Genomic DNA, 27,145 nt, shown 5'->3' with positions numbered 1-27,145 from the left:
TTATTTACCTTATTTTTTTAACAGCCTCTGGAGCTGGTATGTAAGCTAGACCTCCAGTGAGTGCAGCAGGCTCCACATACAGCTTTCCTGAGCAAATGGAATTTCCTTTAACATTGCTGGCCAAAGCAGTGTAAATACCCTCATCTTCAGTTGCTAAAACAGAGATGCGCAGACTGGCCCTGCCATCTTGTAAGGTTTCCATCTGGTAGCGGCCTCCCTGCTTAATGCGTTTCCCATCCTTGTACCATGTGATCTGCAAAAATGACATTACACAATATTCTCAGTAAATTTGTATGAGATATATTCTTTTTATTTATTTTTATTTTTTTGCTTGAAAAAACATTTATTGCAGTTTTTGTAAATGTAATTGACAGTATATCTGGATCAGCTATAACAGAGTTTGGTAGGAAAATAACTAATTCAGTTATGAAAAATGCTCATGAGCAATACACGAGAACTTTAGCATAATTCTGTAACAAAAAGCTCCCTTGAGCAAGTTTAAAGTGGACATGTGCTTTGCCCATGGGGGCAAAGCAACAAGCTGACTGCACAGTTACCAGCGCCAGTAAACAAACTGACATTCTTTCACTACCCCACTGCTTCATTTAGTTGCTGGGAGTGGAGAGAAGTAGCCCCATGTAAGTTTTAAGTCATGACTTTGGGCTTACACAAGACTCCTTCCTCCCTATGATAGCACTAGGTGCCTAAGTGGCTATTTAGGAAGACATGGAGGAAGAGTGCCATGTGTCCTAGTAAAGAAAATATATTCTTTTTAAAGACATTAAAGGAAATGTATCAAAACTGGAGCAGACAAAATCTGGAGCAGATTTGCACTGCAACCAATCAGCTTCTCAGTCTCATTTTCAATTCTTACCTGAGTAAGGCTAGGTTCACACCTAGGCGACACCTCACCGTGCGGCAATCGTGCACGATTCCGCGCGGATTGCTTTATGGTCAGGAGTTGCCAAGGTGTAAACCGATCACGCTGTGGGTGCCATTATTTTCTAATGGCACCCCAGTCACGCCGGGCGGATCGCGTGGTTTCCCAAAACAGCGCTTCATGTATTGCAAAAAAGAAGGTACTTGTACCTTTTTTTTCTGTGATTGCCACGCGAATGTCACCCCATTGAAATCACTGCCTCCATTGTGCAGGACTGCACGACACCCGGGACGCGCACCCTGGATTGTCGTGCGGTGTAGTGCAGGTGTGAACCTAGCCTTAATTGAAGAGAGATGCTGATTGGTTGCCATGGGCAACTGCTCCAGATTCTGTCCTCTCCAATTTTGATAAATTCCCCCCATTGTGTTGTAAAATAGCTATAAATGAAACCAAGATCTCTTCAAATGAAAGTAAAATCTGATTATATAAGTCATTTTGTATTGCCATAAATGGCAGAAGTTCTGATGCAATGGATAGAGACAGCAATTTGATAATGTTTGTTGTCACTAAAGCCTACAGAAGAAGATATCACAAGTATCCAACTGCAATAACCCTGTGTTTACATTTACTTCTACAGCACGCTCATATGGAGCAAGCTGAAAAAGCATCAGAAGTCTAGAAGCTGATCGTTTCAGCTCCTGGGCCTAGCTCATGACCCACAGCCATTGGTTTCAGCCTACATGCCTTCAGGGGGCCCACAGGTATCTCTGAGGCCAGCCACTGTTTCAAAACAGTGCTGGCAGAAATAGCCGCTACCCAAAAGCCATTTCACATGGCAGCTGGGACTCAAGTTGATCAACATACAAGATGCTTTTTGGTATCTAAAAACCATGCAATCTAAGCTGCCTAGGCTTTTGAGCAGCTTTTTTTTAGCTGAGGTATTTTTTAGATTTTATTTATACCATTTAAAACAAATTATTTGGGTATGCAAACATATTACCTGTTTATTCGCATTAAGTAGGATTTTAATAATTGATAATAAAGCTGCCCTTGCCAACACTATAAAGTATGTCCATGCATGCCTATTCTTTAAAAACCCCAAAACTAAAATGTAATATTTGCCACTTCTGGTCCCTTAAAATGCACCATTGAAAGCATTTTATTCTATCTGTTTGATAAGTTCCCAAATGTTCCTGTTGATCTAGCTAGAAATCTTGTGAGCTGATATCATTCTTTGTTTTCTGCCTGTTCTAACTTCTAATATTTACATTGTTTTCAGATTTATCTGAGAACAACAGAACCATGCCCTTCTCTGTTATGTAGAAAAGGAGGGGCAGTGTCCCGTAGTCCTATTTCTTTCTGTTGGCCTGATACAGTATGGTAAATAAGTGTTGTTATGCTAGATCTGGAAGCGTGTTACTGGCAGAATCACCAGGTGAAAGTAGAGGGAAAAGAGCTTGAAAAAAGGAAATTAATGCAGCTCCCACTTCTATGGACTAGTAAACTGAAATGTACTACATTTTTGTTTTAGGGTTTAAATACACTTTAATCCTTGCTTGGTATTTGCTGTCTACCATGGTGCTATTGGTGATTTTAGGCTTAGAAAATACCTGTACTGTCCATAATTGCGATCACTGATAAAAACATCACGTATATCCATGAAAATACTGTCTTTTGTTTACCTTTGGTAATGGGTATCCAGACATTTTACAGTGGAATGTGACTCCCATTCCCTCAAGGATCTGGTAACTCTTAAGTCTTATGTCAAATCCTGACTCTATTATTTCAGATTCCTCAATATCGACAATCATTTCCTCCCCATCTTCTTCAAGTAATTCCTCTAAGGTAATTCTAATGATTCTGTATTCAATTTCTTTGATAAGTTTCTCTTCAAATGCAGTCAGCTGATATTCCTACAAAAAGTAAAACAATTATACATTAAACATAAAACCCACATATCAACTAAAGGTCCATTTATCACAAATAACTTATTTTGTTACATATACAAATAATATTTCAGTCCACCGTAGGAATAACAGGTTTTTAGGTCCAACCAAATATTTTTGTTTCATGGATACCAAAGAAACACATTATTTAAAGGAGGCTTTGTATTTTATTTTGTATAAAAACATGTAAGATAAAGGAGCTTATTTATTTAAATAGTATGAAGAATTGTAATGTTCTGTATCCCGTGGCTACCAATCAGAATGCCACCTTTTGCAATGCATTGCAATTACACTATTTTATAACTTAGTCTCCATGATTATTTCCCATTACAGGTGGCATGAACAACTAAATAATTATTACAATTATGATCATATAACAAGTCAATTTAGTTACATTGAATGTCAAATTAACATTATTTGGGAATTATCTCTGACTTTCGGCAAATCTGGATATCACAAATTGATTTTATTATGTGCAGCTGCTATAGAACAGGCCCAGGTAAGGAATTTGCTACAAGGGCCAGTCTCAGAGTATTTCATTAAAACTACAATTCCAATTTTAGTAAAACTACAAAATTACGTGTAGCCAATAAACCTTATGTCCCTGAGATCCCGATGGGAGATAAGCATATGGTGAAAGTGATGCATGTGCATGTTAATTATTGCTTGGGGTTATTGCACACCATTATTCCCAAGATTCCCAGGCATTTCATTCACCTCAGTATAAATTGTAGTCTTAACGATAGTAGTATCCTTGGCCATCTTCTTTCTGATAAGGGCGTGTTCCTTTTCATATTCCTTATCATACTCTGTCCGATATAAAGTTGGTGCGGCTTCAGCTACTTTGGGTTCAGGTACAAATGGAGTCGGCTCTTCGTGCATCCTCATGTAATGGTCATATTCAGCTGTTCATAGGAAAAAGGTAAAATATAATTCATATCAGTGTTAGCCATTATTACAAACCATTTCACTTTTGCTGAGTTTGTTAGCTTAATGTTCCATTACCTTCCTCCAAAAGACTTATGGTTTCAGTAGCTTCTCCATGTTTGTTACGGATAGCAATGCTGTAATCTCCAGCATCGTCAGCAAAAGTCATAGAAATCTCAAGTTTGCATTCTCCTGTATCCTTGTTATAGGACACTTTATATCTGTAGAAAAAATACATATAGGTTATTCGTTTATAATATACCACAGTACTTGAAAGAAAGCATACAAAATAAATGTAGTAGACTACAGTACAGTATAGATTAAGGTAACCCAAAACATTTTTATATTGTTTTCTTTAAATAGCTCCAGTTTCCATAGAAATGGTTAATGATCAGCATGAGTGCCAATTAAACTGATTTGCAAGTCAGATGAACCTGCACATTTTTGGATTTTTTTGATCTGCAATATCTAACTTCTATAAAAATGTGATTAAACATGAGTTTTTCTAATAAGTACTCAGTGATCATTAACGTAGATGCAATCAAGTCCCACACAAACTCCAACTATTTTGCAGAAATAGAGACTCAACAATCAGAAAACAATTCTTCAGGTGGAATAAATCCTCTCCAGGGAGTACTGCAGGTCATGTATACATAAAGCACCACCTTGTAGCTCAACTGTTAACCAAGAATGTTATAACAAATAGAAACATAGGAAGAATACAAACACACTAGAATAATGCATAGAAAAATGTTCAAGTTCACTTTTGTTAAAGGGGCAGATAATGGGCATGAAAAAAACTCACAGGGAGAAAGTTCTAGCCCATGCTAGAGTTCCTACTTGTTTTCCTTGACCTTGACCCTACCACTAGAACCCTTTATTAACAGTCTGTTTCTAAATAGTCATCTAGTAAGTTTATGTAAACAATTTTCGTTGCAGGCCTTACATTTTGCTATGCCCTGACCTAGCTTTGACAGTCTCCTTAAAGTCTACATGGGGACAACAGTTTCAAACAGTATGCTTCACATGACCCGTAGTTCATTACCTGTATCCAGTACTTAAAGGAACACCAGCCTTTTTCCAGTAAATGTGTGGCTTGGGGTTGCCTCCAATCTGACATTCAAATATAACACGGCCTCCCTCAACCAACTTCTGAACAGTTGGTTTCCGAATGAAGAAGGGCACTACTCCTTCTCCTGTTTCAGCAGGAGCAGTCACCTCTATCTCCATCTTCTGCTCCTCTGTGTATCTGCAAAAAGATAGTCAATGAGATAATTAACTAATGCTGTTCATATTCACATCTCTCTCATTATCTAATATACCATTTTCTATCTTGGACCCATTTAATTTACATCTGTGCAAAATTTGCCACACTTAGTTTCCATACCAACATTAGAATTGTAACTATAGGTAGGAGATTGCACTACAGCCCAGAGGGGACCTAGTAATAATTTTCAAGCTTCAAAGTTTTGCAAGTTTTGACATGACTTTTGCATTTTAGTCGGTTGCCATTTCATATTCTACATAATTGGATTTCATAAATGGGTCTGTAAATGCTCCTCTAGCATTCATCTTTACATTAGGCAATGTGATCAATAATGCCATTTAAAGCAAACCTGTAGTTATATAAATATGGGTCTTGCAATGCTGCATTCCCTCTGAAAATGCTTCCCTCTGAAAAAGTTTCCTGGCTATTATGCTGACCCATTGGCTTTACCTTGTCACTGACCTGAAACAAGCATGGGGATCAGAAAAATTAGTTCAGAACCCCTGACCCCCATACTTGTTCCAGGTCTGTGACTCAAAGTTTACCAGCAAGATGGTCACTGATGTGGGCCATGCAAATACATTTTTTTAAAGATAAGCTCACATTATCTCATTTTACATATTAGTAAAACAGGCATTGTCAAAGTAACAGATTGTCATACTACTTAGCAGGATGCACAACCTGCACATCTAATGAACAAAAATGTTATCCTCATTATACATCATACATAAAAAAAGTGTTAAAACTACCTAGGTGCAACATTTTACTTTACTGTGCACATGAACCTGATAGGCATGACACATAAACTCTTGGTTATTATGCTTGGGCCTATTTAATGCGGCACATTGCACATCCAATCACAGAAATCCATGTTTTTAACTTTTTTAACCGTCTTTCATATTTAACAGCTGATAACATACATCTAAACTCATATATTCAAATATAAAAGCTGAAAATATGAAAACATAATTACTGTCTCTCTTCTGTCATTTTTTCAGTAACAGTTTCTCTGGCTTCATACTCCTCGGACACTAAAAGCAAAAAAGAAAAATATAATTAGCATATTATAAAATAATTTATTACACAATACTGCAGTTTTCACAGACGTAATACAATCATTACATTTCAAAGCTGTATCAAGTTATTGTGAATGGTGCCCCCCATAATGTATACACACTCCTAAACAATGATCAGGATGTGAAGGTGCTCAGTTTTAGTTTTGGTGCAGTTTAATTATATGTACTGGATATAATATATCTCCAATTGCTCTCTGCTAATTAAAATAGCCATATACAAACTTAGCACTGTTTAATACAATATAAGTATATAAGATAATAATTAAAATATATAATAGGAATATATATCTACACAGTATACAAGAAAATAGACATGTGCGTGGGCAAACAAATTGTTTCGGATTCATTTGGATTTTTCGTTATTTCATTTTTCAGGATTCGGGTCCGAAAGTCAATTCGTTTCAGGATTCAGATTCGGACAAGTTCCGAAACAATTTTTGTTAGCGGCAGTATGTACAAATTTTTGTTATGAATGAATTTTTGTTGGAGCAAAGTGACATTAGGAAAAAGAAAAAAAATCCTATTTTTATTTTACAGTACGCAGAAGAAAAAAGAAAAAAAAGCGTGAAGTTCCCCCTCAATTGATACCAGACCCTTTAGGTCTGGCAGGAATGTTAAGAGGGACCCCCCAAAGTTAAAAATATAAGTTAGTGGGGTTCATTTTTGCTGTTCAGCTATGTTGTCCTAGATTGTTCACTTCTCCTGCCTTCTCCAAACTCTTGCCCCTTTTGTGAATAACCCTGAAAGAGTCAGTTTTTAACAAATTTCTTTATTTAAAAAAAATGGCTCCATCGATGTAATCCAGCGTCAATCACAACGATGCCCGCTGACTTGCCAAAAGAAAAAATCCTGCCACACGCAACGTGTCTGAACCCGATGAAGACTTCCTGCAAAATGACATCTCTGGCCCAAACGTAAACAAATGGGCGGAGTCACGGGGCTCATTCCACCCATTTGACATTCTGAGCTGTCAAATAACACAGTGTCATATGAATAGGTTGGAGGGCGGCTGGACTTTTGTTTCTTTCAGTGAGCCAGCGGGCGTTGCTTATCGTGGTTGATGCTGAATTACATCAATGGATCAATTTTTTTCTTAATAAGGGAATTGTCAAAAACTGACTCTTTGGTTTTTTTTTTCAATGAAAGGACTTTTTAAAAAATGTGTGGTTTTGTTTTTTACTTTACTTTTAACCCTTTAGTGAATGAGTAGGGGTACAAGTACTCCTTACTCATTCAAAAGGGGGAGGTGGCACCTGGGTGCCCCCTTACATAGTTACATAGTATTTGAGGTTGAATAAAGACATTTGTCCATCAAGTCCAACCTATTAGGATCTCATTCTAGGAGTACCTGTACCCCTGTATATTACGGTCCCTTAAGAAATTGTCCAAAAGTTTCTTGAACATTTCCACATTATTTGCTGAAATCACCGCCTGTGGCAGTGAGTTCCAGACCCTAACTGATCTTACTGTGAAGAACCCCTGCACCCCTTGGAATGTTATTTTCCACCAATTTTAGATACCGATGTTAGACTGACCGGCCTATAGTTCCCAGGTTGGCACCTTAATTAAAGGGGTTCCCTGATGCAAAAAAGCCCCCGTGCCTGCAGGCCCCCAAAACCACCAGGTCAGGGTTATGGGGAAGAGGCCCTTGTCCCCATCAGGCGTGGCCTGGTATTGTGCAGAAAGGGGGTGCTTGATCGCCCCCCTTCCTGCCCTGCTAGGCCTGTGCTCGGATCAAGGGTTTGGCAGGAATTTTATGGGGGACCACACGTTTTCTCCCTCCATTTGTGGGGGTGTGGTTCCCCCTTAAAAATCCTCCCAGACCTAAAGGGCCTGGTATGACTTTTGGGGGGAACCCCACGCACTTATTTGTTATTTGGGGGGATCCCTCCTTACATTCCTAGCAGACCTATAGGGCCTGGTATCAATTGAGGGGGTATCCCATGCATTTTTTTTTCTTCTGCAGACTGTAAAAAAAGAAAAAAGTTTTTTTTTCTTTCGTCTAATGTCACTTTGCTGCAATGAAAATTCATTCATAACAAATACTCAGATTTTTTTTTAAAGTTGATGCTTTACCCAATATAACTTTATTCGGGAAAGAAATTCGTATGCATCCGAAATTTTCGTTATTGGAAATTCGTATTAGTTGGCATTCGTTATTTCTGTCATTCGGAAATTCGTATACATTCGAATGTACCAATTTTCCGAAAATTCTTTCGAAAAATAAATCTTTCCAAAACGGATTGCACATGTCTATAAGAGACTTTTCCTAGATGGAGACAAAAACACCTCTCAGTGTCTTGACTTTCAGCTTGCCTTTAGGCCTTGTTCTTTGAAATGCTTTACCAAATTAGGGGTACAGACAGTTGCCATGATAAGCAATCACATTTTAGCTTATATTCACATTCATAAATGTATTTTATATTCTTGCACTGGAGAAAAAAAACAAAACCTAACTGGTTTGCAATGGCATGGTATGTTCCCCCATTTCTTAATGCATATTGGTAGTAATTTTTTTTCCATTTTGAAAAGTGTAGGGGGATACTTAAAAATTCTGTCTGGGTTTTTTTTTGCCATATGTGACCTATTCAAGAGATTTCTCTTTCACTTACCATCCTGTATAAACAACATAAAGATAAGAGAAAATCTCTCCAAAGTGAGGAAAATCCCTTTTCGTTGTCACTGAAACAATTGTTCTTATTGGAAAATGTCCCCATATTCATCGGTAAAAGCTCACAATTTTGGATTTTCCATCATTTTAATCTCTGTGACAATAGTGAACCTCCTTAATGGGGACACAGACCAGACAGCAATAAAAACCTGACAAAAGTTCTAACCCCTCACCAAATGTTAAAAAAAAAATGTTGCTTTAAAAATAATGTAATCATTAGCCACAAGGGATGTTGTAGAGTATCAAATACCCTAGCTCAACTTATTAGCCTAACCTAAACCATAAAAGAAAATGCTAGAAATCAACATGTTATGGTTTATGACAATGGGGGAATAGGAGATGCATCGCATATGCTGCAAGCATTTCAAGCAATAGCTTATCTTTGGGTAAACCATAGATATCTACAGGGTTGTTAGCTTTTAGTACTTTTATTGCCCAATGGCTTCCCTCTTCCTCGTCTAACACTAGCAACTCCTTCCCATTGCCCCTTTCCCTACATATCAGTCTCCTATGGCTTTTATGCATATCAAGCTATTAAATATATGCCCGGTTTCTAACCACTCCGTTCTCAATTTCAAACCGCGGGATTGCCGCTTACTACCACTAGCTCCGCCCATCTGTCACTTTTTAAACCCGGCGTATTCCCACCATCATCTCACTGCTTTACCCGTGCTTGAAAAAGAGGTAGTACCTCGAAACGCATCGCTCTTGTCCGCTTTGATCCCTCTCCATCTCACCATGAACTCGACCTTCGGCATCTGACAGCTGCTTCCGTACACTGTCCCCAGCAGACCTGACAGTGACCGCTCGCTGACAAACACAGCTGCGGCTGCTACAGCCCTGTCCTTTGCCCGCTGTCCATTGCCGACACCACAGAGATCTCCCTGCCTCTCCTCCACACCGCACAGACCCCCAACGGCACTTCGGACGAAGTCCCCTCTTCTTGTCTACACCCTCCTGTGGATGTACCTCTCGGATCAGCACATCAACTACAGTCGGAACCACACCACGAGTGCCCCGATCCTCCATAGCGGCCGTCCATCTCCAGATTCTGGCAATCACGCGTAAGTGCCACCACCTTTAGTCTCCATTATAACTTCTTTAGCTAGCCAGTGTTCTTTGCGCCCTTTCTTGGTTTCTTGATTATAGGGTTGTTAGCTTAGCTGCCGAAGTCAGCCGAGTGAATAACCGAGCCGAAGTGAGCTGAACGACGTTCGGCTATTCACTCCGGCTCAGTACGGCTGATTTCAGCCATACTTCAGCTGCCTTTGGCTAAGCCGAAGTGCAGAAGGACTTTGACTCAGCCGATCCAATGGCTGAGCCAAAGCTCCTGCAGCTCACTCGCTGCCCTTCGCTCTTATTCTCATAGGGGCTGAATGGCAGTAAGTGAATAGCAAAATGCCGTCGAGCGACATTCGGCTTGGGTATTCTGCTCGGTACCTCCGAGGTTTCGAGCAGAATAGAAAAGAAGTAAAAAGAATGAGAAAAAAGTAGCAAAATCATTTTAGAAATGATAAAAAATAGAAACATTTAAAAAAATAAAAATATTTTAAAGAAAATAAAAAAAACAATTGGGCGGAGCTAGCGGAGACAGCTAGCTCCTCCCAACTGTTTCCTATTGGCCGGCACCTGCCGGAGTCTTCTAGCAGGTTCTGACCAATGAATAACAACTGGGCGGAGCCGGCCGTGATGTCATGGCCGGCTCCGCCCACTTGTTATTGTTTAATACTGCACCACAATACCTATACAGTTTTAGGACAGCTGCTACAATCAGTTCAGTCTTGAGTACCATAGTGAGAAATCAGAAAGCACACCATCTAACATGACTATTTTGATATATTACAAAATTCTATTGCAATTATATAGCATGTGTTCTGATTACTTTCTGATATTCAGGGACTAATATCTACAGGTATAATTTCCTAATCATTTGTTTAAACTCTGAATAAAAAAGAGGTAAACCTCAAAAACATGAATAAATAAATGCTAAAATATAATATAAAAAATACAATTAAAAAATGTTGCAAAATAGTTTTCTTTTATCTACACCCTGTAAACTGGTGAACCTCCTAAACTTAATTCCAAATGACAACCTCTGCTTCGATTTAAATTTAGGCATTTACAAAAGGTCATAAGCATGAAAGGCACATTGTTACACACAAACCCAACGTGCTAAACATGGTAAAATATGTAAGTTTAACTATCACTATAGCATATACTCGTACTCGTATACCCAATAATCAGAATGCATTTAAACAACAACTTCTAAAAAAACGTACATAACATAATCAAATATATTATCACTATAACTATGATTGTATATAGATTTAAAAAATAATAATAATTTTAACACATTTTAAAGTCCCATACATGTTCCTTAGTGCATTTGATACATATCATAGCTTGACATCCAATTTAGCTTTTCTTGTCTACTTATGTTTATTAAACATATTTGTAAATACATTTGTTTTGTCTCACACATATAAGCTAATACAAATGGGATAATCAAATGAAGAAATGAATAGTCACACAACACATTTTAGCACTGTGACCATTTGTCTGCCATATTTAGAGTTGGGTCATAAAATGCAGCTGTTCTTCACATTTCACAGCTTCGTTATTTTAACCACTAACCAAAATAACTCAAACAAGTGGTGTTGGCTTACCTTGAACAAGGAGGTAGCATGAAGTGCTGACTGTGCCTGCCTCGCTGTTAGCTGTGCAAGTAAATCTCCCGCTGTCTTCAGCGAATGCTTCACGAATTACAAGTCTTACAATCTCTTGTTCATAGGTAATTTGGAAATCAATTGAATTTTCAATGCGGTAATCCTCACGATACCAGACCACAGTTGGGGAAGGGTAACCAGCAATGCTACACTCCAAAGTTACTGACTCGCCTTCAAGGACTGTTACATTTTTTAGACCCTATTATTAAAAACAATCAACTTAGTATGATTGAATTTATAGCACATGTCACCGACTAACACAAAACCATGCCTAATGAAGGGTATTGCATGCTTTGACTAAAATACATTCAGTTAGCATTAAATAGGTATTTCTTAAATATTTATATTTATTTCTAGCTCGACATATAGAAAGATAAATATATTGATTCTGAATCTGTTCCCACAGTCTTTAGAATGGCAATTTAAACATCTACAATTCTTTCAATAGAAAAAAAAATTAAAAAATTGGAGCCCACTTACATATTTACAACCATTTAAAAAGACCAAGGTTTATTGCATTTTTAAGATAAAAAAAGGATGATATGTATAGATAGAAAACAAAAGCCATATATACAAATAAAATAATAATTTGACAAATAAAACAGACTAAAAACATAAATACAGAGCCTTTATTATATATTTGTGTTGTATACAACACCACATCCATATAGTTTGTGTATATTCATGTATATAAAATCGACCCTTTTTTATACAGAATACACAAACTTATAATACTAAATAAGAACTAAAGCATTATTAGCTTTATCAGCTACTGATATGATGGTAAAAAAGTAAAGCCATTTTTTAAAATTTGTCATTATCCTTTAGGTATAAGTTAAACTACACCATGCAAATACATTTCTGCATTTTTTGGATTAAGAGCTAGATAAACATGGGCTGACATCCAAATGTAGATCCCTTAATCTAAGAACTAGATTACTTACAGAGACTATAGTCGGTGGAGAAAAGGGGACTTCAGCTGGTTCAGGCACCTGGGCTGCTTCTTCAGCCTGAAACATATGGAAGAGTGTGAGCTTTTCTATAGGCAAAGAGTCTAAATATATGCATCATGCGAGAACGGGTGTATAGTATTACTCCTGCATATGGTCATGTTAGAAGCGTAGTAAAGCACTAATAATACACCCACTTGTAAAGAGCAGCAAGTAGTAAAGTGGAAAGGTTGATAAAAAGGCAGTAGATTTCTATTTTGTTATAGCTTGTTGTTATGAGAAGCATCAAAGAAGAAGAACAAGAGTCTCTTGATAACCAACCTCATACTGGTACTGAAATCTTTCATCACGCGAATAACCACCTGTAACAGTCAAACCTATATCCCTTTTCATTTGAGCATCGAATCGGCTTTTGTAAGCATCCGCTGGTTCTGCCAAAGGATAGGGTTGAGAGACAATTTTTTCCGGTGTTGCTCGTGCTTCAGCCAGTTTTAGGTGTGGAGCCTCCACATGCTTGGTGATCTTTTGTGAAACTGCCGTTAATTCATGTTGCAGAGTGGCTATAGCAGATCCTGCAATTGATACCTAACCCAGCCAGAAGGAAAGGTATTATCATTTGATTATGAAGCAGCATATTTTAAAGATGCCCTTTTTTTTCTTACTATTTTTGTTCTTCATGTTGTGCATACATTTTGGAGGAATACCATTATCCAGGAATGTAATGGGTCTTTGCTTTAGATGTTTCATTTGTATTTATTACGAACTGTTTGATGTTCTTCTCCCTGCTATGCATATCTTTCAAGCACAAAGGCCTACAACAAACCATATTTGTTTTTGCCCTAAAGAAGACCAAAACATACACTACAATAGCTTTTCCTAGTTTGGTTTTGTGAGTTAGGTTTGAAGACTTTAAAATGAATGGAAATAATTATTTAAATTCTTGAAATCAGGCTTAAAGCATGTGTATAGCCAAAACGTTCTTTTTTAGTTTAAGATAGGAAAGAGTTAAACCTCTGTCAATTTATTTTTTGTTATTTCTGTCCCATTAGGGGCATTTCTTTTCACTTCCTGTCCTAAAAGCATAAAAGGAAGTTCCCCTTTTCCACATTGGCAGATTTCTCTCACCTCCTGTTCTGGTGGCATCTCTTAAAATTTACATTTTGCATTACTTTTTGACAGTAGTCACAAGGACAAATAGAGGAGGTGAAATCTATTCAGCGGCACCCAGACAGTAATAAAAACCATACCACATAAACTTCATATGACCACATCTGCAGGGTGAGTGCACGGCTAAATGGTGGTACCATGTAAATGAAATGCAGAAAAAGGCATCTCGTCAATTTGGAATCCAAAGCAACAGTGTACTGAATTTCCATATCAATAGCAAACACCACCATTGGTGCATGAAGCATTTTGCATTTAGCAACAAAAACCTGACATGGGTCCTAATGCTTCTTTACGCTATCCAAAACTAAAACAATCATGAGAGAGCCCTAGTTTGAAATTATTACAATTTCAACATAACTCTGGGGGTGCAGCACCTCATCCAGTCTAGACATTTTGTGATGTTAATGTATGCTATTCATGTTTATAGAGTACAAAGGCTCACTATAAACAATAATAGCAAACATTTCAATCACAAAATGCACGGGCTGCCAAGGCACTGCACTTCCCAAAAAAAATCTAATATATATTTTTTAATGTCAATTATAGCGACTTATAGTAAAAGCATTGCAGCACATTTTTTTAAAAAACTTTAGCTTTCAGACGGTATGCTCTCTGCTCTACTCCCAAGAGCAGGGCCCTCCTAACTCCTTGGTCATGCATTGAATTGTAACTGTTCTGTCTGCTCTTTCTTTTGTAAAGTGCTGTGCAAACTGTTGGCGCTATATAAATCCTGTATTATAATAATAATTACTAAATGATCTATGCATAGCAAAGCTGGCCATCAAAGTTAAAGAGAAAGCCTTGTAACTGGACCATGATCAATATTTTTAAACTGTTCTTTACAGTTTGCCAGAAAAAAGAAACCATAGAGCATCTTTAAAATCAACAAAGATGACAACAGCTGTGCATTGCCTGCTGTACATAGAAAAGACCGAACGGGTACAGACACCGAAAACAAATGAGCCAAAGAAACAAAGCATAGGGTTGTTATCTGCAGAAGATGTGGTAAAAGCATTTAAAAGCTTCTGTTTATGCATTATTTACCACAGCTGTGAAAGTATTTAAAATAGAAGTTAATGAACAACATTTTTAGTAAGCAACCAAAACAACTGCAGTGTTAAAAAAAAATGATATATTATTATAATATTTTAAAAAGGGATATATTAATTACTTTATATTTATTTTTGTGATGTAAATCAGAGAAAATATTACAAATATCCATTTGTAAACACAAAATGGTTGCATAAGTTGCACTTATGACTTTCATTCTATTACAAAATCAACTGCACATCTCAATGCATTTATAAACGGCTAATGTGTAAAAAAAACCCATAATTTTTCAATGGGTCTCCGCACATGGACTGCATCTGTGACATTGAGTATTCGAAACCAATTGGTTTCAGTGGCTGACTCTAATGCTTGAAAAAAACCTTGCTAAATATTAGTTTTGGAACAGCTCAACTGTGCTGAAAAATAGCTGACCCAATCAGCATCCGGCATGCAAATATAGAGATTATGTGGTCTATCCCTTTCTCTCCGGAACATAACAATCTCTTTAAACCCACATGGTCTACATTCTACGTAGATATTTTGAAATTCAATTTAGTATGCATTGGGTTTCACTTAGATTTTTAATATTACATGTACATTAAATGGATATTTGTAATTAAATGATAAGGGTTTAGTGAAGCCACAAAACCACCAATTTAGTCAATGTAGTATTGGCAGTTGTGGCATTAAATGCCTTGCCTGTCATACAGGCTACGCAGCTCTTACCTCATGTGTATGCTCAGGTTTAGGGACTGTAACTTTACTGACGGTAAAATGAGGAACAGGTGTATGTGATATAGTTTGTTCCACTTGGACAACTGGTACAGTTGGCGGCTCAGGAATTCTTTTAATCTATGTTAATCAATAAAGGTTTATTGACTTTAAAATTACATACAGTATAAAAAAAGTAATTATATAAAAATGGTTATGGATAGGGCCTAACCTGTGGTACAGGTGTTGGAACATGTTCAACATGGACAACTTTTGGAACATGAACATCTGGTGCTTTTATGGGTTTAGTGACAACTTGACGCTCAGGTGAGAATTCAACTGTTTTCCTAGCAGAAACATGCTCTTTGTATTCATACTGCAGAGCTGTTTCTTCAGCATAGCCGCCTTCTGTGTATCCAGGTAGCCTGACACGAGCCTGGTCAACTGCAGCAACAACTGTAGCCACAGCTCCTGCTTTTTTGCCAGTTCCAATCTAAAGATAACATTAACAGAATTCAAACATAACTCCATGTTGGAAGGACAGAAAGAAATGACAAAATCCACAGACATAGAAACAATCAACATTACAAATTCTCCTGCCCTATAGTTGATGGTCTAATAGAACACTACTGCTGCCTACAATAGTATAAATATATGTTTATAAACTTCAATGAATAATATTAATGTTTTACTATTCATCATAAATAATACAGCAGCCCATATACAGCAACCATTATAAGGCTGCCATGTTTGGGGATGAATGAAAACATGCTAAGGCAATATTATCACTAGCTAGCCCGAGCTTAGATTAAGCTCATCATCCAAGTAACCAGTCATATTACAAGAGCCCTTCACAACAGACATTTTTGGGGCATAACTTATCTTCATGATGCCCTGATTCATTGTGAATTAATATAAAACAAGGTCATTTTTATTTGTAAAGCAAACAAAATGGTTGCTGTTTTATACAAATGACAGCTGAATTGTAATGCACAATAAGTTACAATGACCTATGTCTCATCTAGCATAATGTTTTGAAATGTTCATTCTTCTAGATGATATGTAGAAAATGTCTACAATTAATGCTATGTAAAGCAAATTCCTTGTTAAAGCTATTGTTGTAATACATATGTTTGCAATTGAATGGTTCAATGTGCTGATACTGCATATTCTACATTCACTTCTAAGCACTTTTTCATATGTCCTATAAGTCTTAGTTTATGCTTGGATTCACTGAAATAAAATCATGTATACATATATAAGACACAGAGGCACAAACACATCCAAGATCACCAAAGACAGCTCATATAAACCAGGAGACTTCACTATCTCTCTGTTTTTATATGGCCCTTCAACTTAAACATGCATGACACTCGTATGTGCCAAATCAAAAGTGACCAAACAAAAGTGATAAGTAGAGAATAGACGTGGTGGTGAAAGAAAGAAGTGCCCGGTGACTAAAGAGGTGCCCAGTATCGAAGGTCTCCGTGCTTTAGATGTGATCACAAGTCTTGTACCTCATCTTTCTTGACAGGCATCTGAGATATAGCTTGCACATCAGCACCTCTGAGAGTCCGTTTCCTTGCTTGCTCCACAGCAGCCAGAACTGTAGCCACCGCCATTCCTACCTCAGAATTGTAATTCATCTGTTTGGCCATTAAATGTACACGATAACACACCATTTTAACACCAGAAGGTTTGCTTGAGTAAAATACACGCAGATGCTCTCAAAAATTATGGTAAAAATTTAAACTTGCATTTGTGACCAATGCCAGGGTTGTTCATGAGAACACATTGCTTTTTACTTTATTTTGGTCAACTTTTTTAGATCATATAAAAATGTAATGTGCGATTTTTGTAAAGCCAATGGTACTGGTCACAAGACTTTAGTTAGTAAACATTCTTAAAATAAGTAGAAAAACAAAAATAAGGTAGGTGTTAACTTTCATGGTGTAGACCAGAGATGCATCACCTGCAACTTCAGACCCCACATGATTTTTGGAATCCATTTTAGGGATTTGGGGTACTCTCATAGATTTATATATCTGATATTTTACTGGAAACTCTTTTCTGTGACATTCACAAACTCGAAATCAGCATCCAGTAGCATAGGTACAGAGGCACTTAGAGTCTAATTTTTTAGCATTACTGGTCAAGACCGTAAAAGTACTGGGTTATGATTATGACCTCGCAGACCACGCAGTGAAATTCACCTGTTCTTGTACTGCGTGTATTTGTTCACGCTTGGCTGCAACTCCTTCTACAGTTCTTGTAACCGTTTCTTGTTTGCGTTTGTCAGTGGACACAACTACAGTGCTTACAGGTTTTTCAGCTTCTTTTCTTACCTGGTGTTTATAAAAGAAATGTTTGCTTACAATAAAATGTGTATAAATGATGAGCAAAAAATAAATAAAATGAATGAAGTGGTAAGCTTGAAGCATGGTGATGTAGGTTTACTTGATGAAGATGAGGGCACAAAAATGAGAGTCAATAAAGCAAATAGCAAGCTCTTGTTATGTTTATGCTGTTGAATCAGGGACAAGCTGGACTGTGTAGTACTAAATGGTACAACATGGGCAACAGCTCCAGTTGGCCATTTGGTCTGATACATTAGCCAGTATTTAAACCTAAAAGGTCAGTCCACATAAAGTGAGATTTTGGCTACAGGTGGAGTATGGTGAACTGTCACCTATTAGATTCTTATATTACTTGTAGGCTTTAGTGACTCTCACTCCTCCTGCTGTATTTTCTACAATAATTGTTAAAACCCTAGCAGAAAAATTGAGACTCTCAAAAATGATATAACACACAGCTCTGCAGACTTAGATATCAGCTTTCAAAGGACTAATCCTTAAAAATCCAGTCCAGTTTAAAGAGATTTCTTAGATAGCAAGAAATACAAAAAAGGATGCCACATCAATTGATATGATACATTTTACTGCATCATGAGACCCAGTCATTTCGGTTTGTTTGTATATATAGATATAGATATCTATATCTATATATACACAAAACTTGTAAAGGCTGCCAACGGTTAATAATTTCTTCTGTCAAATAACTCCAGCTTGCCCCTGGTTTAGCTGCATGTGTGCTCTATTTGCAACTACGTTTTGGTATAGTTTTCTACCTGTTCATGGACAGGCTGAATTTGCACGGCAGACATTGCTGTCCTTTTAGCAGTCACTTCAATGGTACTTGGAGCAGGCTCTCTCACTCTGGCCAGGTCAACAGCAGCAACTACTGTAGCAACAGCTACTGTTTTCCCTGGTCCGTAGACCTATATCAGTCACATTAAAATACATGTTTCAAAGGTAAAAACTGTTTAAAAACTTTAGTCATACAGTGTTATCAACTCCAATTAATATTTGTTTGTGCTATTGTATACCATAAATTTTGTTTCTAATGAACATAGATTAAGGTTTTCTATTTTAATATAACAGTGGTTCCTTAATTACCTATTCTTCTTGTTACAAGAGGGAAGATCTCATAGCACAGCACACACACAGTAATATCACACGTAGAAAAAATAGGAGAGATGGCTTTCACATGTAAATATAATTTTCCTCTGTAAGCACCATTATATCTGAGTGGATGAATATAGTTGTTGAGACAATGTAAACAATAGGAGCATGTTGTTATTGTTACTATAAGGGGAGATGCACAAAGAATGAACTAACCCCTCATTTTGTAGTACTACACTGTGAGGTCAGAAAATAAACAGGGTTTTATTCACAAAAGGGTAAAGAGTTTGGAGAAGGCAGGAGAAGTGAATAATCTAGGCCACAGTAGCTGATTAGGAAAAATTATCCAATTCAGCTCACTTTCCAGTTCAGCTATGTTGTCTTAGATTGTTCACTTCTCTTGCCTTCTCCAAACTCTTCACCATTTTGTGAATAACCCTGAAAATCTACTTTTAGATTACAGCAGAAAAGCCATACCTCCCAACTTTCTGAGAAAAAGGTACGCCTTCTAACACAATGTATTTAGGCAATTGGCACACCCCTGCCACACCCCCAGTCATAAGAACCATTAAGAATTGATATACCAAAAACTATGGGTAAAACCTAGAATTGGTGTTTTCCACCATTACTTTTTCTTCATATTTTATACTGCACCCAAAACTATCAAGAGATAGGTTGAAGGTTTTAGTGCAAAATAACACTTTTGGTCCTTAAATAGTGCATTTTCATAGATATATGTACAACAAACCAGAAAGAGGGAAAAGGGAGGAGAAGAGAGGGAAAGAGTGATTTGTTTCCCAATGATGGATGGTTGGGAGGTATGGAAAAGCCCTAACATTTGAGAACAAAAACAAAATTATTAAAGTTCTTAAACATGTATCTTTTTACCTCTCTCTGCTCTACTCCAGTGACAGTCACCTGCTCCCTTGCTTCCCACTTCTGCTCAGTCTTCATCTGTGAAGTTGAAGAGGACACAAATACTTCATGCTTCCAAGGAGGTGGAACCTCAGCACCAGCCAGTGTTAGTGCACTCCTTGCAGGAGATGGAGATTTCACAGATCTAATTGGAGAAGTGGACAGTCCTCTTCCAGCCGGAGAGACTGACCTAAGGGAATTAAATTTTTATAACATTAGTCTAATGTGTACACATAACAAATTTACAAATATCTGTAAAAGATAAGTCAAGGCAACTGGACTTGCTGTATTTTTCTTGAAGACGTTTCACTGGTCATCCAACCAGCTTTCTCAATTCAGAATGTTGCTCCAATTCACATAATCTGTTAGTCGTAAGATTATGTATTAGAAGATGTACTCACTGACCTAATCTCATATTTTTCAATTTTTCACTAGTTATAATGTAAGTTACCAACTGCAGATAAGTTAACTACATAAAATGAATATATATTTTTGTTAAAGGATGGTATAACCATTTCTGATACTGCTGCATTCTGTGGAGCGGCCACATGATGGTACTATTGCACTTTCTGAAAACGACATGATTAGCCATGAGCATGAGCAAAAGGAAATCAGAATTATTCAGTACTAATTCAAAGCAGAAAGCATTGCCATGTTCACTACATTGTACAACAGTCCTATGTTATCGCAATGTGACACATTTTACATATGCTTGATTTGTATAAGGTAAACTTTTAGTCAATCTACTCAAATGTATGAGATTTCTGACCTGTAAAGAACTTTGGTAAAAATAACATATATTTATCTAATTTCATTTATCTTTACATTTCTGCACAACATTATTTGCAGTAATTATATATGTGTAGTAATTATATATGCGATATGCCCTAATACTATCGATGTTGTTTTTCTAATGTTCTAATAGGGGTGTGGTGTGGTATAGTTTGGGGGAGTCTACACAAATATAATTACTGTAAAGAACTTTGTGCAGAAATTTACATAGGGGAATTATAAACCTACATAGGACCTTTTGGTTCCACAGAACATATGATAAAAGGGTCAATTCCTCCATTATTTCAATAAATAGGTAGATGCTGGTGAGTGGAATCTGGCATAGACTCCAGGAAGGAAGTGTACCTTTAAAAGTTTCTTGCTCTGCCCTATATGATCTTGGAGTCTCATTTCTCTTGTTGCAGTGAGGAAGTCTCAAATTTTGCTGTATTCTTCATAAAGTTAAAAATGAAAAATCCAGCCGAAAGAGACCTGCTTCATAACGGCTAATGTAGACATTTAGATGTCAAAGTTGCATGCAGCATGTAAATCAACATACCAGCACATTTTAAGAAATGAATATGATATTTGTATGGATTACCCCTTTTAACTGATAAAATACAAAAATAAAGTTAACTGTACCTGACAGGTGAAGGAATTGGGGCTTTCACATGTCTGACAGGAGAAGCAGAATGCCGTATAGGTGATGGTGACTGCTGCCTGACCATCTGAACCTTAGTAGGAATCACTGGCGGAGTTGGAGACTTTGATGAAGGCTTTGGAGGAATTCTTGGAGGAGTTTTGTGGGGCAGTTGCCCTTCAATAGTCATCTCAACTGTGGTACTGGATCTTGCATCAAAATGAGCCTCTACTCTCTGTAACAGGTAAATATTGGGTGAATTATATTAACATACAAGTTACTAAAATTCATAGACACATATGTACTGTAGTACAGTAAGTACTGTGCAGGGTTAAGTGCTTTATAAAAGTAACAGGTAAAAAATAAGCCAACAGCGAGAAGAATGTCCTGGATGGTTAGAGTGAACAACAAGATGCAACTCAAACTATCTTACCTTTTCGAAACGTGCTTGTCTTGTTTGCGAAATCTGAGCAGTCGATACAATTGTCTTTGTCTTTTTGGCAGGTATTTCTTCTTCAGCTAGTTTGGAAGTAAGGAATTAACATTTAAAATTAAAACTTTAATCCAGCGCTTTAAAAAAAATCTATTACTATGACAAATAGAAAGATTTGAGAAATGTTTCTCCATGAAACAAAAGTTTTATTAGGACATCCAATCTTGACCAGCCAGTAATCGTATCAATTTGGTTTATTTAGTAAGGAGCAATTATGGTATAGTAACCCATGAGAGCCAATCAGATATAACCATGTTATAGTGAAATCAATTAAAGGGTAATTTCACCAAAAAGGGATATTTTAATCATACTGTGAAATTGCGCCTGACTGAGCTTCTAGATTCTTATATCTCTTATAGAGCTTTAGCGTATCCAACAGGTTTTGAGTGTACCTCTGCATGCTCTAACACCTCTTGCTGCATTGTTTCTTTATAATACAAAATAAATTAAAATGCCAGTGGGGAGATTGGGTCTCAGCAGATGCACAGACTCAGAAATACAAGACCTAAGATAACACTGATATATTACCTGGGACATATAAATTGTGATTCCAGGCTTCTGCGTCTACCAAAAACTAAAATATCAGTTTTGGGGGGACTGGTTTTTTAAAGATTGTTTCTTTTTTTTTGGGGGGGTCATTGGTTGGTTGGCTAATTGTATTGTTACTATTATTGTGTGTGTTACTAAGCTACTGTACTCTTTCCCATTGGAAGAACATGTTCAAGTTAGGAGATGAAGAGCAAGTTGATAGTTGGCAGTTAGGGAGTTCTGTTGAGACAGGATAGAGGGGAAGAATTTCTTCTTTTTTCTATGCGGCAACATTAGTATCTACTTTACTCATGTAAAGCATCATCTTTACTTAACCCCCAACTGGAAGAACACATTAATGTCAGCTATCTTTACTTAGGCAAGTGTGCATTCCCAAAAAGCAAAACTGTGAGAGAATGTAAAAATTGATAGCAGATGCAGAATAATCTGCACCGCAACGTAGTGAAAATCGGATGTGCGCAGTATGCCCATGACTGGGCATTGTGGGTGAGCTGTAACACTAGTGCATTGGCATGTATTGTATTAGGGTGTTAGGGTGCCATTCAAAATGAATGGCACTGCAACACAATGCACTGGAGTAAATAGGTTGCCATGTTTTGCAGAAATGCACATTAAAACGCACATATCGTGTTACAGTAATGCATATATGTAAATAAGCCCTGAACGAATAAGGGTTCTTTGATGTGGTTGCATAGCTCATTGAAATATGCTCGACTCTCGCTTGGGAATGCCTGGTCCCTGATTGATTTATATGTTGGATAGGGTACACTGACTAAAGTGTGTATATTACTAAAATGTATTGAAAGGCTCTCTGTTGGAACTTTACAGTTGTACTAAAGCACTTGGATTCTATCCGATCCATTACATCATCACTGAACTCTGGATTAACTTACTGAATAAGCTTGTATGGAAGTTCCTGAACATCATATATTATCCTCCTAAACACCTTTATGAATTTAAATAAAAAAATGTGTGTGCTCTAAAACCGTGTAGATTCATTCCTAAAAGCAAGCCTATTATAGAAAGTACTGTATACTGCATTATAACATACATGAAACACTGCATATATAATCATCTGAAAAATAAAATGAAAGTGTCAATGATAGGTATTCAAACACTAAGCTAATGCAAATCATTTTTACTGGGAATCTGAGGAATACCTTGAACAGTGAGTTCAGCTGTTGAAGTAGCACGTCCGACATTATTGGTTGCATTTACAGAATAAGTTCCCGAGTCTTCAGGGTATGCTTCTGCAATTATTAAACTGTAGAGGTCTCCATCTTGAAGGATCTGGAAGTCTAGGGAGCTGTGAATTTCAGCTCCCTCTCTGTAGAACTTCACTACAGGTGTAGGGATTCCACTCACTCTAACGTCAAGGCGAACTTGACTGCCTTGTCTTACTGTCGTAGTCTGTAGTCTTTGTGTAAAGTTTGGGGGTGCTGTTTCAGCTACATAAAAGGAAAGACAGATCACATTATCATAAAATAAAATTTATTTAAGTAAACAATATTCTTTAGACATAGGTAGATGGGCATGTTCAGATTCGGACATGACATATCCAAATGCTTTCAACTGTTATATTTAAAACTGGACTCTTAGTTCATTTGTCAAAGGTTTAGAAAAATGTAATCCCCTATTTGAACTAGGTCCATACATTACATTGCAGCCCTCTCATAAAATACAGCGCTATTTTATTAAATAGATTCAACACAAGTCATAAAGTACTGGTCATAGTATGAAGATTTTTCTCAGTGGGAAAAAAGCAAAAAACATGATGGCTTGGGGTATTTGAGGACTATATTTGAAGATCACTACCACAGAGGATCAGTGGGGGAATTTATCAAAACTGGAGCAGACAAAAACTGGAGCAACTGTGCATGACAACCAACCAGCTTCTCTCTTCAGTTTGTTCAGTTAAGATTTAAAAATGAAATAGAGAAGCTGATTGGTTGCCATGCACAGCTGCACCAGATTTTGTCTGCTCCAGTTTTGATAAATTCCCCTCACTGTATTTTATGGTCACACTACAGTACAAGATTTCATCATAAGGTGGCACTGCAGGTAAACAACCCAGGGATTTATAACCCTTTTAATTACATTGCAGAGTAATGGATATGTAATTTATCATTACAAACACAAAAAGGGCATTATGCAAGTATTTTCAATTTCCAAGTGCCCCCAGACTGCCTGCCTCTGTACACCATGATGTAGATCCAGTTGTGCTGAAAATACAGATATTTTGTTGGTGGAACTAATCTGAGTACTTCAGTGATGTTACCACAGTCTATAGCAGGGGTGGGCAACTTTTATTTGCATATGTTGCACACTGCGCGACAGTGTGAATGAGGCCTAAGGGTGGCCATTGAACTACATTTTGCTATCAAACGTTCATCACATATCATACCAGTAACAAGAAGCTCAGCAGTGCTAGTTGCTTGTCCTGCTCCATTGGCGGCTCTTAGGGAATATCTTCCACTGTTTGCAGTTGTAACGGCGGGGATTACAAGTTTAGCGCGGCCATCGCTAAACGAGATCTGCACGCCGGACAGTGTTGCAGCGGAAATAGCCTGGCCATCCCTAAACCAGCTCACCTCAGGAACTGGAAAACCTATAGAGACAAGATAGAGAAATATGTAAAAATAACTAAATAAATACAATTTAAATCATCTAAATCAGGTGAAATGCAGCTTCAGTAGCAGGTCAACTGGAGGTAAATGCACCTATTATTGAATTCTGAATGATCTCTGAAGCATTTCAAACTGGTGTCAAACTGATGACTCGGCACAAGCTTAAAGCCCATCAACATAGGCCTTTATCTGTAAGTAACTAGTTCTTAGTAAGTAGTACTGTTCTACAGAATATCAATTACACAAAGTATTTGGCACTGTTCCATAAAAATATGGCTTCTTTCATAAACACAAAGGAAAATAAGGCTACACTTCACATCACTCATGCACATTTTAGCTTTCTTAAAAATAAAACATTTAAAATGTCACATACCATAGTCACATATTTGATAGTTTGAAGCACCTCAATTGAAATGTCACGCATTTTTACCTTCATTAAAACAGTTTAACACCTGATTGGCTTCTTTGGGCAAAACCATCGTCTTTCTACTTAAAGCGGACTTTTACATTCAAAAGTCAAATTCTACCAATGCATCCCTCTATGTATGATGATTGATAATAAGATAGACATCTCAGGTGTAAAATGCTGTGATTTTGAAATACTTACACCTGCAAAGCATTCACGTCCTGCTTTGAAAGGGCAAAATGATTTCAGGTGCCAAAGCAATGCACACTGGGATTGCCTTGTCATCAGCAGAGCATTGCTGGGAAATCTCATCTGTAATCTCATGAGATCTCAGGGAAAGGCAAATTTCCTCCACAGAGATGATGTGCATGGTCACATGTCCTAATCACATGCCTAGTTACATGTGCCAGAAATCAAGGAAGTAAAGGAGAGCTAGTAATCTGCCTTAAGTAAACATGGCCACTGTCAGAAGACTGGGAAAGACATTAGAAATAAGGTATGCAAAGAATACAAGGCCTGCAATTATCTAGAAGTGTGTGCTTGCAGATTGTCATTCCTAAATTTTTCTAAAGGTGTGTTTGTTGTTATTGTAAAGATATGGGTAAAGGTCCGCTTTAAAGTCTAGTCACAAATAATATTGCCCAATATGGCTAAAATATACACCTAGGAAGCCTGGATTTCCCATTAGAAGGTTAAAATGAACACAGTAATACATTCGTTTTCTATAGTGTATACAAGAAAGGTGTGACAGGGCTGAGTTTCACTGCATGGTTGGTCAGTTATTTATGTAGTCACAAGCACAGTTATGTATCATGGCCACATGTCCTTCAATTGCAACTGTAGTTACATGTTATAAGAGTTAATCCCAGACTGAAGTTGAATGATCAATACTCATAAAACTGAAAAGCAGTTTCAATATCCCAGTATGCAGAATAATACTGATAGCAGAAGGATTGAGACTTCATGGTAGTGTGGGGGAAAACCTAGAACTAGAGTTTCCTCCAGAGGCCAAAGTGTAATTCAATTAACTGGCATCCACCAAAAGTCAGTTTTAGGTAGACCAAACCTTTTGAGAGCTTCTGATTACAGATGCGAAAGTTACTACTTTGCAATGGTATCGGTAATGTATAGTAATGTTACATATAGTTTCTTTTTTTATAGTCTTAACTAAAAGGTACAATTTTACAATCATCTTCTTTTTTAATTTCTAGCCTTCAGGTGGGGCTCAAGCCTTTTTCCAGGTTATCCTTACCTGCTTTGCTAAAATAACCAGTTTACAGAGCTCAATAGCTTAAAGGAGAACTATGAGGTGAGTGCTTTGAGACTGCCACAGGTAGGCTCAGTAGATCGGGAGGTGAGCGAACACATACCGGGTTCGCTCACCTCTCGATCCTGTCATGGCGTCTCAGTATACCGCGAGCTGTAGCTCGCGGTATACTGAGCCTAGGGTGACGGGAGGACGCTAGTTTGTGTCCTCCCGTTACCCTAAGGAGAACTATGGGGAAAAGCCCTGACCCCATAGTTCTCCTTTAAGGTCACATTGATACCCAGAACTGAATGAGTAAAAGGAATGACTCATCTCTTTCCCCACCTCCTCCTGATGTGTACAGAGGGCTCCATACAAAGTACAGACATTGACCTCATCCACTATTTAGGTGTTACTGTATGTAGGGATGTTCAGATACCAGTGCCGATACTTGGCATTTACATAAGAACTGCCAGGGTTCGCAGCAGTTACAGCTGTGACAGGGCTCCCCGCGCTCCACCACTGTCCTGAAATCATTAGTCTGTATTGTTTTAGAAACATGTTTAGTCACATGACACTAATAAAAATTTTATGGTCTAGAAAAAATGGTCTAGAAAAAATGGTCTAGAAAAAATGGTCTAGAAAAAATGGTCTAGAAAAAATGGT

At 37.4% G+C, this 27,145-nt stretch overlaps 1 protein-coding gene across 1 annotated transcript in view; it reads right to left on the bottom strand.

The window, feature by feature from the left end:
- TTN (titin) overlaps positions 1-27,145 on the bottom strand; it is a 270,471-nt gene that overhangs the window by 232,520 nt on the left and 10,806 nt on the right. The window contains 19 exon segments of the mRNA XM_018561614.1: positions 9-253; positions 2,563-2,793; positions 3,544-3,731; positions 3,832-3,974; positions 4,799-5,066; positions 5,986-6,051; positions 11,434-11,692; positions 12,438-12,503; positions 12,744-13,028; positions 15,387-15,512; positions 15,604-15,864; positions 16,889-17,017; positions 17,585-17,716; positions 18,499-18,648; positions 19,721-19,937; positions 21,161-21,393; positions 21,592-21,677; positions 23,361-23,648; positions 24,605-24,808. Coding sequence (XP_018417116.1) covers positions 9-253; positions 2,563-2,793; positions 3,544-3,731; positions 3,832-3,974; positions 4,799-5,066; positions 5,986-6,051; positions 11,434-11,692; positions 12,438-12,503; positions 12,744-13,028; positions 15,387-15,512; positions 15,604-15,864; positions 16,889-17,017; positions 17,585-17,716; positions 18,499-18,648; positions 19,721-19,937; positions 21,161-21,393; positions 21,592-21,677; positions 23,361-23,648; positions 24,605-24,808 — 3,577 coding nt within the window.

The sequence above is a fragment of the Nanorana parkeri genome, unplaced genomic scaffold, assembly GCF_000935625.1.
Source record: "Nanorana parkeri isolate BGI_ZX_2015 unplaced genomic scaffold, ASM93562v1 scaffold534, whole genome shotgun sequence".
NCBI classification, from domain to species: domain Eukaryota; kingdom Metazoa; phylum Chordata; class Amphibia; order Anura; family Dicroglossidae; genus Nanorana; species Nanorana parkeri.
Note: the sequence above shows the minus strand (reverse complement) of the source record. Positions and strands in the feature narration are given on the sequence as shown.